The following is a 16,954-nucleotide window of genomic DNA, read 5'->3' on the forward strand; positions in this document are numbered from 1 at the left end:
AGCGCTTCTTCAAGGTTCAATAGTCTCGGAAGTATTTTTTTTTATTTCTTAATATGGCGTTTAGTGGTCATGTTGGATTATTTTGACCTGGAGATGATCCTACATTGCAAAATTATGAACAGAAATTGAATAAACATACCAAATAACTCACGAAAGGGGATATTATTCATGATTCTGGGACAAAAACTTGAGAATTAATAAAAGAAATGAGTATCTTACTGAAATCCCTTTACATTAGTTCTAACACGTATAAGCCTCAGACAGTAATTTTTCAAGATGGCGGTTGGCGGCCATCTTGGATTTTATCTGAAGATTATCCTTTGTGCAAAATAACTACATGAATTGAATCAACATACCTAATGACTCATGAATAGAGTTATTATGCATGATTCTGGGGCAAAGGGTTCAAAAATTGATATTTCAAGATGGTGTCATATGGCGGCCATCTTGGATTTGACCTGAAGATGACATTATATTGCAAAATAGAAAGCAGAAATGGATTCTGCACACCCCAAAACCCCTAAAACGAGTCATTACTCATCATTTTGTGGACAGGGGTTCAAAAGTTAGGTTTTCAAGATGGCATCTGGCGGCCATTTTGGATTTATGCAAATTAGCAAAATTGCCCAAACGGCAACTTTTGGCAACCAAGCTGAATTTGTTCTAGGACCCCTTAGGAACACGAATCAAGAAAAAAACTTCATCGGAAAGAACATTTCTAGGTTGGTGTATTGAGCCTATGAGACTGTCAAATCGACTAATACAGAGCGTATGAAACACGTTTGCAAAGAGTACACAACGGATGCATAACGTTTTCTAACGGATGGCAAGAATCTTTTCCGTTTTGCATCCTTTCTGCATCCGTAAAAGCAGTGGGAACAAGCCTTTAAATAGCTAGGTGACCTTCAAGAGTACGGTTCATCATGTTTATTCTATTATGGTTTTAATCATAGTCATGATTTTGAGTATACCATAGTAGTCTTCCAGGAGAAGCGGAAGATATCAGATGAATTATATTGTTAGACGTGGATACACTGAAAAATTATCACGAACATGACATTTTGAATCAGAAATTCATGAACATTTCAATTAAATTCATTCGTAAACACTTTTTTATAATGTTATTCATGTTTCTTTTTGTTCTAATTTCCAGAGAATCGTTCAGTCGGCTGAGGAAGGTTTTCTGAATCATGACTACGACAATGCAACAGAGGTAAGGAATATTTACCGAAGTAAAAAAAAATATGAATGATGCTATTTCGGGGTTAGAGTTTAGCTTTTTAGCAGATTTCAGCTATTTTTTGTTTCGACTCTCAGCCAAGTTTGAGCTTTTTTATAACTTTCCTCTGTGCAAAAGTATGGGAATTCCAGCTTTATCCCAACACTCTTCAGCTTTTCCAGCTTTTTTTGTGTGATTACTTACACCCCTGATGTAGATCAAAAGGGGGAGGGAGAACATTTGAGGACATTGTTTGATACATAATTATGAACAAAACCAGGGGCGTAGATAGCGGGGGGGATGGGGGGGATGCATCCCCCCCAGAATTTTAGGTGGGGGGATGGTGTGTACAATCATCCCCCCCAGGTTTCTGTGGGGGAAGAAGCAAAACTATACAGTAATAAAGCAATGAATGCTAGTTAAAATCAATCAATAATAATAGCAGTAATAATCATAACGTACAGCAATGACAAACATGATCAAAATTGGACTTTTATTCAGAGTCAATCATCTTATATGTATTTACAACTTGCAAGTTTTAAGTAATAACAACTGTCTTGCGTCGTCATATACATTTAAGGATCGTTATTCAGAGTTTCACCAAGTACATTTCCTTATAATAATTATGTATTTGCAAAGGAGATAAGTTCAAAATATTTCATTACAGATTTAAGAAAGTGTCGCTTAATCACTCCCTTTCAGAGCAATTGCTTTCATAACACATGAACACTGTTCAAACGAATTAATAAGAAATTACCTATACACATACACTGACCCTTTTCCCTGCTGGCCATGTCCTCAACCCCTACTTTGCAAAGGAAAGGTGAAAATTTTCAGTCTCTAAGGAGCGAATTAGTAAATGAATGATTTTGGAATGAAAGTGCAAATTTTGGATGGCCTCAGTGATATCCGAGGTTTTTTTCACTCAATATTCACTCTTTCATATATTCACTCCTTAAAGAGTGAACTATTTCACTAATTTTTTCAGAGTACTTTGCGCTTTTCAAAGAAGGTAGAATCATCCAATATATAGACATGCCTTAATTCACGAAGGCAGATTGAATCAATCCATGGATAAGATTAATTTATGGTCTAAGATCACAGAACAAGCCTAACTCGACCCTCAGCGTGTTCACTGTCGGACCTTTGACAAAAAACATAATCATCTCGCGCATTTACGCGATAAAAATTATCTATACAGTTTACTTCCGACAACCCGGTGAGGTTTATTTCATTCCATACTTAATTCAATCAAGCCTTTGTAATCATGGTAATTTTAAACAGAGTGTGCTTATCATTTTAGTGTCCGCATATCTGCACGTGGATAAGAAATATAATGTTGAGCTTTTTTTATTTTACCCCTATTACTATAATTGTAATTGATATTTTTTTAGTTATTTGGCTGTTTATTTGTTTATTCCTTTAGTTGTTGATTCATTCGTTTGATCATTAACAATATCGCTACTTTTAAAAGAGTATACTACTATCATTGACTATACTAGTAAAATAAGGAATACTAGTTATTCTAGATCATGTTTAGCAGGACTGTCATGACCAAGATGATAACTAGACATCCGACAAATGACATTTCTCTTATGATCATCTTTACTCATTGTCATTAATCAAACAAAAGATTACTGCCATGAAAAATGTGCAAGGAAGTTTGTTTATTACTGGATGCCCTGTTTATTGCTGAAAGCAAAGTGATTAAAAGACACACGAGATAATCCATGAGGCAGATCGTGTTATTTTGTTATCTTTAACTCGTCTGCTTTGGCCCATGATATTTTGTTTTTATCGAGTACGTTATCTCCTTCATTCTTTATATTTATATATTAATTATGTATATATATATATATATATATATATATATATATATATATATATATATATATTGTGTGTATGTATAAATATATATATATAATATATATATATATATATATAATATATATATATATATATATATATATATATATATATATATAAATATATATATATATATATATATATATATATATATATGACCCAGCTAGTAGGGATCATCCCCCCCAGGTCTAAGGACCTGTCTACGCCACTGAACAAAACACAAGTTTAATCGAATTTCATAGAGACCGAGGAACGTCACTCAAATAACAGTTCCAAATCTTTGTTATCAATGAATGTTATATTCTAAGGTGGTAGGGTGGAGATATTATTGCAGTTTATCTAAATCTAAATTCACACCTTTGCAATGATTTGAGGTGGTTTACCCATTCACACCCTTTCTCAATCGATTATGATGGTTAATTCAATCCAAAGAAAATGATGTCGTCTTAACAGCGTTACGTTATACCGCAAATCGTTTCCGTGAGACTGCACATCTTCTAGTCGACACGTTCCCTCCATTTCAACCGGAAATAGCAAGTTCGACAGAGGTTTTCTATTTCAGAGATGTCTAAATGTAATTCCCTGGATGGCACTCTAAAAGTACCAGTCTTGCGTCTCCTCCCACACTTTACTACGTAATATGATCCGCTGCTGTATCCTGCTATACATGCCCTTTCGAAATGTTATTTGCCAAAAATTATGAAAGCAAATATGCATAAGAACGCTGTCACACTACAGCGCAGTAGAGTATATTTATATAGTGACTGCGCTATATAAATGGTCTAATTATTATTATTATTATTGTATATCTGCTTCTTTTATATCTTCTTCATCATTTTCTTCTTCTTCCTACTCCTCCTCCTCTTCCTCGTCTTCTTCCTCTTCTTTTACATCTTCTTCACCATTTTTTTCTTCTTCTTCTCCTTCTCCTCTTCTTTTTCTTCTTCTGTTTCATCTTCTTCCTATTCTCGATTTCCTCCTATTTCTCTGTCATCTTATTTTTGGTCTTCTTTTCGATTTATTCTCTGATTTGTAATCGTGTCTTACATTAAAAGTGTATCAGGAAATATTTCGATATTTTTCTTCATAGATAGACAGGTATTATCTTCTGTCAACGTAAATATTATTTATTGCTTCCTGTCTCACTCGTATTCAATCTTTCTTTCTACCTACCTATCACAACGATTTGTTTTCACTTGTCATTTTGGGAATGTCCCCTTTTGTTTTGAAGATTTGTAATATCAAGATATGCGAACCTAAAATTGTATGATACAAGCATTTACTCTGATAATGTTAAGTGCTTATATAGACCGATTATTTATCAAACAAGTAAACAAAACAAAAATGGAGCCTTGACGTTTGTTAGGTTAAATAAACACGTTGAAACATAAATTTTCAGTAGAAAAGTAAAAGAAAAACAGCCTTGCTTCAAAACCATCCAGTATTTTACTGTTTTACATATCAAGTACACATATTTCGTCAACCCATTTTATATGAGTCAATAAGATTCATACCCTAGAAATCTCTCAAATGCCCTTTCTCGCAGATAAAAGTTAGAAGTTGAGTATATCATTTATTAATGCTTTTCAGATATCTATATAATTTCCACGTAGGCATAAATTCATTGTGTCACATGAGTCCCTTAACTAAGCTCATATCCAATGATCGGGAATACCGCTATCTCTACATCGCATGAATTATTCATAAGGGCTTTATGACCTTGATTGGCAAAACTAAGCCGTTAAATTAACCATGAATAATTCAATTGACGTCGTTCCACAATCTTGTGCAGAAATACTTTTCAAGATGTTACATTGCTCGAAAAATGTTTTCTATCAATGACGCACGGGTTATGTCCATATTACCGGTAATTTTGATATTTTAAATGGAACCCCCATTGTTTTGATAAAAACAGAAAAAGGGATCAGACTGGTTAATGAAATTTTGCTAATTTGTACAATTACGGTTGGCACGAAAAAGTGCTTATTCAAATATTAACATTGACAACGTGCTCAACACTGAAAAACCTGATTATTACATTCAAAGGAATACCCCTCTCCGAAAAGATTTTTTGAAATGAATAAAAAGAAATGAAATAACCTGATGTGTTAAGACATGCAATATTCTGATAAGGTTAATAATTCACAGATATTTTTCTTTGCTCCGCATGTGTTTTTTCCATTGCTTTTCTTTAAGCCATAAATGTTAATCAATTGATGTACATGTATATATTTCTAACAGTTTACGTACTACAATGCGATCCTTGTGAATACGAATACTACAGTGGATCCGGATTTGGAGAAAGATATCCGGAAAGAACTGGACGTTACACCGGATAGCCACTTTGACAATATACCGATCAACACTACTATTGCAACTATTCAAGTGCCAACTAATGTATACAATCAAGGTAAATTTAAGCTTCATAATTGCTTCATTACTGAGATGGTTTCATGTTTAAGCCCCCATCACACTTATTCGGAATCAGCAGGGATCAAGCAGAAGCTGGAACGAAAGAAATATTTTTAAAATCTAGAAATTTTTTGGGAGGAACTTATAAAATCACCAAACTGGAGTTGAAATTCAGTAAATTGACCAGGTGAATCATCATACACTATTCAAAATGAATCGCAATGGAGTCAGATTGATAGATAATTCGTGCTACATTCTTGGCGCATTCTAAATATTCTGGCTGCATTCCGAGTGCATTCGAAATATTTTGTAATTTCTTTTGGCCGTCCCGAAGGTTTTCGTCATGCTCAAAACATTCGAGGGGTATTTTCCAGCGGTATTCAAAGTAGATTTAAATGACCAACTGGTGGTCTAACAATAGTCCTTTCATTCCGGCCAATTCTGCTTGATTCGGAATAAGTGTAATGGGGGCTTTAGAATAGAAAACAGTAACTTCAACAACAACAAAAAAAAAACAAAAAAAAAAACAAAGTAGTATTTATAGAGCGCATGCAAATGGCGGACCGGTTTTTATTTTTTTTTCCATAAGAAAGTACTTAGATTATCCGTTGGGATGAACTTGAGCAACCATTGTGTAAACATGATTTTGATCTTTGGCCCTGTTTAACAAAGAACAGCATCGACATTCTCGCTAAGTCTTCTGTTCACGGAACTCAAATTTAGATAAATAGAAGAAAGTCTTTCTTTGTGATAAAAATCTAATATAAATACTAACAATCTATACTAAATCCGTTGATTTTGTTGTTGTTGCGAATCTTAGGTATTGAATTGCTGAATAGTATTGAAGCGACGGTTCTGTTAGACGAAACCTATCACGAGAATTACCAGAACGATCCGACTTTGACTTGGCAGTACTTCGGAAGCAGAACAGGGTATTTCAGAGTCTACCCAGGTAAGTCTCATAATATTATGCAAATTTAATATCTCTATGATTATTACAGTACAATGACAATATGTCCAAGATGTCTTATTCTGCAATAAAATTTAAGATAACTGTGAATTCTGTAATTAACGTTCTATTATCTCCACAATATGCGACAATAAGTCAATTTTCTTAGTTTTTCCTCCGTCTTATTGTGACATTCGGCATTTGATATCTACTACATTATCCCATTTTTCCCTAGACCTTACGCTCTTGCGGCTTCGTGATTATAAATCTCCGAGGTTCCAAATCTATAAAAGTATCGAAGAAAGTGAAATACTTTTCTCGTCGATCGCATTTACAACACCACCAACAACGGAATTAGATTTATTTCCTTTTCATCAGGATTAAAAATGAATGAAATGTTGAATCTAATGGTAACAACTTTTTATTTCCACTGTTGGGGGCCTTTGATTTATTGGTCCCTTTGATTTACCGGTCCATAATGATGAACCATTAAATATTCTCCAGGGTGTATGATCCATTTATCATTCTACTGACGTCTTAGTAATAGATGAGAACAATCAATCACAAGTAACGATGTTTAATTCATTCTATCTTCCTTAAAGGTGAATGAAACCATTGGAACAAGATAGCTTGTGTGAAAACAGAAAATCAAAGAAACAGATCAACGAAAGTTTGAGAAAAATCGGACAAATAATGAGAAAGTTATGAGCATTTGAATATTGCAATCACTAATGCTATGGAGATAGCAAATTGGCAATGCGACAAAGATGTGTGATGTCACTTGTGAACAACTCTCCCCATTACTTTAGTATATATTTCACTTGAATTGCCTCTTTTATCACATCTATCCATAAATCATGTGTTCTTTCTACATGAGGGCATGTAAAACATATTTTTTTAAGAATACATCATGGATAAAGAGTTTGTATCATCATAAGAAAAAGCAAAAGAGACATTTTGAGGGTAATTTATAGTCCACCAAAGGGTCATTCCATCTGGATTCACCCAGTGGTTGCACCCGACCGTCTCAGAATTCGTTGTAAATTGGTACACATAAAATTCACCATGGCTCACGCACAAAAAAAAAAATTATTCAAATCGGTCCGTCGGTTCTCGCGCTACGGCCCGCCCTTTTCTCCTTGTTTTGACAAAAATGGGCGTGACCTTCAACTTTCAATGGCCATTGCGTCATAACGTGTTGACCAATTTTCACGAAACTGGTACCATTTAATAGGAAATTCAGAGAGGAATCCAAAACATGCATCAAATAATGTCTTGGAGCGATTTATAAGGTAATGACCCTTGACCTTTACTTTGACCTTGAATTTGACCCCCGGACAAATAATTTTTTTACTTGATTTTCGTGTATGTTAATTATTTGTATGATATTGACAAAATATGTTAAAACCAATGATGATATTTTATTTCTTCACCTTTAAAAATTCTTCCAAAGATACCATGAAATTTCACTCTAGTCCCACATACTGATATTCATGTTAGTAAAGTGTTCAAAAGTTACATGATTTCTTCTAATCTTAAGTCACAGTATGCAAACACATGAAAAGAAATTAAGCTCATCAGTTCACAAATGAAACATTAAACATTTATGCTCATGAATAGGTATCTGTTTTGGCATTTTGATGTTCAGCAATATATATCAATATATATATATATATATATATGCTTCTTAGTAAAGTGTTTATTTTTATCATCAAATTGTTGAGTATATGCTTATTTAAAGCTCCCATAATATATATATATGATATATATTGCTGAACATAAAAATGCCTAAACAGATACCTATTCATGAGCATAAATGTTTAATGTTTCATTTGTGAACTGATGAGCTTAATTTCTTATCATGTGTTTGCATACTGTGACTTAAAGATTGGAAGAAATCATGTAACTGGTGAACACTTTACTAACATGAATATCAGCATGTGGGACTAGAGTGAAATTTCATGATATCTTTGGAAGAGTTTTTAAAGGTGAAGAAATAAAATATCATCATTGGTTTTAACATATTTTGTCAATATCATACAAATAATTAACATACATGAAAATCAAGTAAAAAAATTATTTGTCCGGGGGTCAAATTCAAGGTCAAAGTAAAGGTCAAGGGTCACGACCTTATAAATCGCTCCAATACATTATTTGATGCATGTTTTGGATTCCTCTCTGAATTTCCTATTAAATGGTACCAGTTTCGTGAAAATTGGTCAACACGTTACGACGCAATGGCCATTGAAAGTTGAAGGTCACGCCCATTTTTGTCAAAACAAGGAGAAAAGGGCGGGCTGTAGCGCGAGAACCGATGGACCGATTTGACTAATTTTTTTTGTTTTGTGCCTGGGCCATGGTGAATTTTATGTATACCAATTTACAATTACAACGAATTCCGAGAGGTCGGGTGCAAAATTGCACTTTCATTGGGTGAATTGGCATGGAATGACCCCAAAGGGAAAGTTGTTCATCAGTGACATCACACATCCTTGTCGCATTGCCAACAGGAGGATCACCATAGCATTAGTGATTGCAATATTCAAATGCTCATAACTTTCTTACTATTTGTCCGATTTTTCTCAAACTTTCTTTATTCTTATTCTTTGATTTTTCTGTTTCTACACAAGCCTATTTGTTCCAAAGGTTTCATTCCCCTTTAAGTTATTTTTGAAATGCATATCCGTTTCAGTTTAAGATGCAAGGTATCAGTAGAATGGATCAACGGTCTGTAATGGTAGATTAGATCGCACGGTCAAAAGTACGCCATAGTAAGAGGTTTGAGTTTGGGAGTATGCATGGCTATAGAGTAAACTACATATAATACCAAAATGGCAATGTTTAGCAGTATTCTGTAAAAGTTCATCCATGAAAACATATGATTTTTATCTCCTTTCACCGAAAATTAACAATTTTAATTAAAACTGAAATTACAATGTACTGCCCGCAAGATATCCCTCCAAGATATTTCTTACGTTGTAATGATTGAAATAAAAGTTGACCACATATTCTTCAATCTCAATTTCACTCTCGTTACTAAGAAATTGTGTGGTTTATGATATTCTAGATGACAACTTTCGCAAACAAGACTATATAATTTGATTGAATTCACGCCAGCCACATAATTGTCCTGTCTTGTCTTGTCTTTTCAAGCAATGCTAATGAAATTGAGATCTGTCACAGATCACTTCGTTCCCCAGTCAATATTCTACCATTCTTTTTAAATTAGAAGGTGAGGTGAAGTGAGGAGTGCCCCTTTTTTGATGATTGAATTTTCCCCTTGAAGTGGGAAAGCATTTAAAATTCAGCTGTTAGCGTGGTCATGTACTTTTGACATGTTATATATCCACATCGTTCTTCCCTTTCTCCCTCTCTCTCTCACTTTCTCCTCTTGTTTTCTTTCTCTATCTGTGTACATCTCTTTTCATCGCTTTCCTCCCAAATATCATGTGAAACTGAAGTGTAGTGGTCAGTGAATATTTTTTTTCTCAGCTATTAGAATTCAATTTTGGAATTTTCCGTCGCTAGAATTTGAAGTTTGGAGGTAGGGCCCTTTTTCGGTGATGTTTTGATATCTATTCGATATTGCCCTTTCAAAACTTTCTTTTGTAATTGGATATTGGAAACTAACAAAAAGAGATCATATCCAGAAACTATCAGCCCATTTCATGCTTAAAAGGGGGTTATATAAACAAGATAGGACATCCGATCAAAATAGATTTGATGTAAAATGGGTACTTTATGAATTTTGTACCCTCCATATCATTGCCGTTTTATGACACATACACTCACGTAATAATGACTTTTCCAAGTGACATGGACCTTTAGGGGACTTACCAAAACTAAGGTAGACTTCAACTTAATTTGGAGCAACGGTGTGTTATTTGAATAATTGTACTTTCTATTATTATAGTTCTCTTGATATTCAGCCCCCACCCACAAGAATAAGGTCCTGACTCCTCATTTTGCACAAAATGATTGTAAATGAGTTTGACGTTAATGTTGCCGAATAAGTTCACTCTATCGTTACCATCAAAGATGATATGCTCCGTCATATTTTTATAGAATATTTTTGTTGTGTACCATTTAGGGATAGCAAAGCTCGCTCACAATATAGCCATTCTTAGTTATACTCTAGACAACCCACCACCTTCTTACTCGTTATTCATCATTAAATCAATGTCCTTTAAACCATAATTTTGATGTCTATTTTTTTTCTTGCTCGTGTTGGATGCTCATTATATCTCACTACCTTACACCGCGCCTCTTCATATTGACCGACCGAATCTCCAAATAGATATAAATAATACATCAAAGTATTGACCAAGATTTGCGGTAGAGCGATATTCAATCCCATCCTAAGCGAATATCGCTCTCTCGATATGACATACGATATGTGAAAGACGTAATGGCGAGAAAGTGTTTTTATAAATTATTCATGTTAAACATAGCAAAAATATTTTCAAGTTTATTATAGGAAATTTGATTTGGCATTCATGGACATTTAAAGGAAATTTATGGCATTTCAAATTTGAGATCTCTTGAGGTTACAGTGTAATTCACCTCAGGCATTTAATATCAATTCTTGCGGGTTTTCAGTCATCGTGGTATTATCACGAGCCTGACCATAATCATGATCATGCATAATCGAGCAACTCTCTGAAGATATTATTCCACTTCACATGGAGCAGAACTTGTCAGTTCATGGAATCCCCCTTTAATGTCGTTAAACCGGCTGTAAGACTAACGGCCCAAGACCATGATAACAAATTTTGAGTCAAACAGGAAAAAAAATATTCTTGCGTATGTTCGATAATTTTTTTGGTCAGTTTTCCGTTCATCTCGCGCACAGGGAATAGGCTGGAATCCCGGGATACGAATTACACACGAGATGGGCTCACATGGAACCCTCCCTCTGAGATCCGTTATAGCAGGTGCACTCTAAAAAATGAAGTGCTAATTCAGCTCTTAAAGAGCGTGTATAGTGACTGCACTTCGGAGTGCTGATTTGTCTAGTTCAAATTTGAACGAGGAAAATCAGCACTCTGAAGTGCAGTCACTATACTCGCTCTTTAAGAGCTGAATTAGCACTTCATTTTTTAGAGTGTGTGTCGAAAATTTAAGATTAAGCTAAAACTTGCCTCTATATTTCGGTGTTACTTAGTAATTTCGTTTGCTCCCCTCTTCATTTGTGGGCCTTTAGCACCTCTAACGAGATGGATATGGCGCCTAATAAATTGCATTTTATTATCATTATTATTATTAGTTATTATGAGCAACATTTTTTCATGTTAAGCTCCATTTGCTCAAGAGATTGACTTGCATGGGACGTTCATATGTGATAAAAATTATGTACTGAACTCCGAAATTGTAAATATCCACGGAAATTTAGTGAATAATTGGATTCACAGGGAAAACATATACGTCTCTGTACGACTTCATTACATGTACCTTTAATGCACTCTCTAATATATATATTCCTTAGATTGAAATAGATTGCGATTAGGGACCAGTCCAAAAATGGTTTAAAGTTAGATTGAGAATCCAATCTTATTCGATTGAAACTCTCGATCCAATTTTTGATTGGTCCCTGTTGTTGTTGTTTGATTTATAACGGCTGACCACAATCTATTAGAATCTGCATTTCAATCTGCACTTTAAGAAACAAATCAGTCAAAAATGACTACTTAATAGGATCAACTGAGTCCAATTGTTATTCCTAGTCACATTTGACCATTTTCTAGTTGTATTTTACTAGAACAGAGTTATTTCTGACTAGAATATTTGTCAGAAATGTGACTATCAGTGATTGCCATATCAGTTGCACCCAGTTGACTACTGGTCTAGTCAATTTGACTGATTCGTTTTTAGAGTGAACGGAATTTACAGATATACAATAAGTTAAGTTCAGTCCACCAAGAATGAAAGATATCGATTGTAATTTTGCGGACATTGATCATTAAATGACCGCATTTCTTGACACTGGCAATGTATGAAGTAACAAATACAAGTGCTCCATGAAATCTCTTAGATATAGTACATGCATTTCTTTTTATTTCCATTTCTTTCTATTAGGGTATAGATGGGTCCCACCTATAGAGGATCTCGATCTGTACGATTGCAGAGTACGTGGCTGGTAAGAACATCTTTATTCAAATTCTTATTTATATTCTTATTACATTATTTCATCTTATTTCATTACCATTTTTTATCTATTTTTCTATTTATTTATTCTTTTATTTGTTTTGATGGAGGGGGTTGGGAGTGTCATAAATGCTGTATTTTGATGAGGATATGTATAAAGACAAATGCACACGCACACTCACACATCTCCATTCACACATACGCACCATCTGAAAAACCCACACACACCCACACACTGTTTTCAGCATGTTTTTATTAAGGCTGTCAATCAAATAATTCACATGAACTCAATGTAAATAATTGCAACAAAATTTTCACATCTTCGTTTTATATCAACAAGAATCTACAAAAATATTTACCAAAAAGCTGAAGCAGATAATGATGGGATAAAATGCGTATTATACTAAGAAAACCAAATTGAGCCCAACCTATTTAAACCCCTACCTACCTATATATATATATATACAGTGCGTATCAAAAAAAGTTTACACTTTGAAAAAGCCCTGGGAATTAAAAATATACAACATGTGGGTAATTTTTTCACATATAATTATGGGTTTGGGTCTCATCTATCCAATGAAGGTAAAAGTTTTGACAGAATGTTACACTTGAGTGAGCACTGTCCATTTTTGTAAAGCTCGCAGAAATCTGTTTGCGCAGAAATGCTTGTTTTCACGCTGTGTCAAGGGGAAAGGGGAAATAAAACGGATACATTCAAGCATTTTATAACAATTTTGCCGCCCAAATTTGAAATTTCAACACTTAGTAAGCACAACCTTTACCCTTTTTGTGCCAGCTGGATCTGAGGACATAACTGAATCTGAACAAAAGTTTATATCAGACATCTCCAGCATTTTTCACTAAGTTTTTATCATTTAAAGTTGGTTTACATTTCATTTTCATTTAATACTTGTTTCTCCACACTTTTCCCAAGCTTGGCAATGATTAACAAAATGAAAATCAAGCCTAAGCCATTTCATGTAAATCACAGCTCAGTGTAAAGCAAATATCGTCACGATGGACTCGGTGTGTGGGGGAGTGGGATGGGGCGCAATGCACTCTTCGAAGTGTTTGGGCAAGGAAACAAGTTTAAAAAGGTAAAAGATATCGTCGTATCAATTTTACTTGCTAATTTCCACGTGTTCTTCATGATTAAGGTCTACTTTTATTCGCATAATTATTTCAAAGTTCTGCGCAAATCATTTTTCACCAACTTTTCAAAACTAAGTGGTGCTCACTCAAGCGGAAATATTTTTCGACAGTTATATCGTCATTTGCTTAAATGGATCTGTACCAATGCTAAAATGTGGAAAAATCGTCAGGATATTACAAATATGGAATTTTACAGGATTTATTCTAAGTGTAAACTTTTTTTGATACGCACTGTATATATATATATATATAATATATATAAATATATATATATATATATATATAATATATATATATATATATATATAATATATATATATATATATATATATATATATATATATATATATATATATATATATATATTTATTTATTTATATATATAAACCAAAAATCTATGTGAAAATTTATATTCATGAATAATTTGCAGAAAAAAAATTATCATGGTAACCCTAATTCCAATTTACATCAACCTCCCACATACGATGAAAAAAAAAACCAGGTACATTTACATAAAGTATACACACACTCATTTCCCTTACTGTGATATGGCAAATTGGTAGATATTTATATTCAAGACTGCAAACCTAGCTTTTACCAATAGACATAGACCTAGACCTAGCTTTTACCAATAATTTTCATTTTTCTTTTAAATTGCGTAATATTTGTGTTAAGTGCGTTTTTTTTATGGAAGAGGAGGGGGGGGGGGGGGGTAGTACACCCCTACTCGCGATTGATACTCCTTCATACATGATTAGAATAAGGTGGTAGAGTATGCACTTCACAGCGTTGGTCGTCTCCCAGGAGAGATATGATCTGATTAGCCATGTTTCTTCTGATGCAAATTCTTGTAGGTCAGGGATGATTTAGAAGCAAACCCACTTTGATATTTACCGGTCTGACTTTTAATGCATACAATTTATTTCACTCAAACTATATTCAGGTCGAATCTGAAAATATTCTGGCCTATTTTTTTTAATTCAATAGTCTATCAATACTCCCTTCCCATTACTGTACCCTATTTGTAATTAATGGCACGATTTTTTTTTCCAATTAACTCATAACGCAAGCGTAATGCCGGTAGCAATTGTAATGTTTTATATTTTATTTGAAAAAATGATGATGTCATCAGGGAACGTTTCATTAAAACTGTTCGTAAAATTATGCATGAATTTACGAACGAATTGGACATGTCCTTCTGTGAAATTATACACTCAAAATTTCGATTGTCAATTGATGTTTCAAGAAAATGAGATAGCATAATCAAGTTTAGACAAATTGTAAATTTTATATCTGAAAGCTTGCTATCGACAAAACTTTACTCTTCGAGCATTATATCAAAACGTTGAGTTGTAAGGAATTAAACAAGATTAAGACTAAATGTGATTTACTAGTAGCACCCAAGAACGTATTCTAATCGATTGTAAAGTCAGGTGTCATTTTACAAACATGTTTCCATTACGATACAGCGCCAAGGTAACCTTGCCGAAATTATTATGTGAGCATCGAATTATCTTCTTTCTGATAATACATAGTGTCTTATTATGTGAAGGGATATAACAAGAGCATGAATACCGGTGTTTTGTTGATGGTACTAAGCTCTCTCTATTTTTTTTTTTTGGTTGAAATGGAAGTCAACACTGACTCCAAGTCATTTTTGATTAAAGTTGAATTGCTCTTTTTAATAGTGCATTGATGATGTGAATGTATATATTTCATAGAAGGGTGCATGAACGTATTGAAGCGATGTGTCTATCATAAATGACAGCACACATAAAGAAAAAAAAATCGCAATTTTTCCGATGACATTTCATGGGATTCATTATTGCGACGAGGCTCGCACGTGAGATCACAAAATGAAATCAAATGACATTTTCATTCTATGATGGATTTGAACCAAGTTTCCCTTTATATATTTCTCTTATGTTTGATTCTCATCAAATTCGACATACCATCAAGGTAAACTTTCCCCTTTAAAAGATGAAAAAAAAAGAAGAAGAAAGAACCATACGCACCTCATTGGCGATGATACCCAGCCATGGATACAGAAGACTGTAATATCTTGCCCTATGCATGTTAAAAAGCAGCTTCTTTTCTTCTCGATAATCACAATAGTGAGTGATAGGGATAAGGACAGAGTTAATGGGTGAATTCTTCAAGGTTTCCATGATTCTTGCAAACAGGGAGAAATGGGGATGAAAGAATCTTTTGTTTACGTATCAGTAATTATACTTGACAGTAAACACCTAGTTCCTTCATTTTGCTTTTGTGCGAACACCGTAGAGCACTAGAAGTTTGTAGATTACAAATAAAAGAAAAACATTATTTCTATCAAAGTTATGTCTATATTCATAAGGGTGAAATTACCAAATTATTGTAATGTATATTTTTGCCGTTATTGATTACGCTTCCCTTTATATTTCCCTTATTTTCACCGCTCTCTCTTACACACACACTCTTTTCCCCTCTCCTCTTCCTTCCTTCCTTTCTTTCTATCTTTCTTTCTTTCTTTTCTTTTTTTTTTTTTCTTTCTTTCTTCTTCTTCTTTCTTTCTTTCTTTCTTTCTTTCTTTCTTTCTTTCTTTCTTTCTTTCTTTCTTTCTTTCTTTCTTTTCTTTCTTTCTTTCTTTCTTTCTTTCTTTCTTTCTTTCTTTCTTTCTTTCTTTCTTTCTTTCTTTCTTTCTTTCTTTCTTTCTTTCTCTTCTTCCTCCTTCCTTCCTTCCTTCCTTCCTTCCTTCCTTCCTTCCTTCCTTCCTTCCTTCTTTCTTTCTTTCTTTCTTTCTTTCTCTCTCTTTTTATTTCTCGATGTCTTACTATTGCTAGGTATGTTGAAGGGGCCACCTCTCCCAAGGACGTGGTCATTCTAGTTGACATGAGCGGCAGCATGACCGGACTCTACGTCGAGATCGCCAAATACGCCATCAAGAAGATCCTCGACACCTTTGGCGACAACGATTTCGTCAACGTCATCAGTGTAAGTTTCGCCTTGTCTCTCGTCACTCAAAGCTGAAGATAATTGCCATGGTGATGGTGATGGCTCCAGAGATTCACATGGTAGCATTAACGATTCTATCGGAAATATTGGACAGAGGGCATGCATCTCCTTTCATACGACGACATTTATTAAAGCCCGATCTGGACCCAGCCTTACAAAGAGTTACGATTGATCCGATCAATCTCAATTATATATGGAACTCCATCAATGTCATATTT

The 16,954-nt window shown here is 34.1% G+C and overlaps 1 protein-coding gene across 2 annotated transcripts in view; it reads left to right on the plus strand.

Moving 5' to 3' along the window:
- LOC121411878 (voltage-dependent calcium channel subunit alpha-2/delta-3-like) overlaps positions 1 to 16,954 on the plus strand; it is a 105,686-nt gene that overhangs the window by 41,604 nt on the left and 47,128 nt on the right. For both annotated transcript variants that reach the window (XM_041604764.1, XM_041604765.1), the window contains exons 4-8: positions 1,154 to 1,213; positions 5,327 to 5,495; positions 6,318 to 6,449; positions 12,522 to 12,582; positions 16,565 to 16,715. In XM_041604764.1, coding sequence (XP_041460698.1) covers positions 1,154 to 1,213; positions 5,327 to 5,495; positions 6,318 to 6,449; positions 12,522 to 12,582; positions 16,565 to 16,715 — 573 coding nt within the window. The remainder of the gene's footprint in view (positions 1 to 1,153; positions 1,214 to 5,326; positions 5,496 to 6,317; positions 6,450 to 12,521; positions 12,583 to 16,564; positions 16,716 to 16,954) is intronic.

This window comes from Lytechinus variegatus, chromosome 3 (assembly GCF_018143015.1).
Source record: "Lytechinus variegatus isolate NC3 chromosome 3, Lvar_3.0, whole genome shotgun sequence".
Classification (NCBI taxonomy): domain Eukaryota; kingdom Metazoa; phylum Echinodermata; class Echinoidea; order Temnopleuroida; family Toxopneustidae; genus Lytechinus; species Lytechinus variegatus.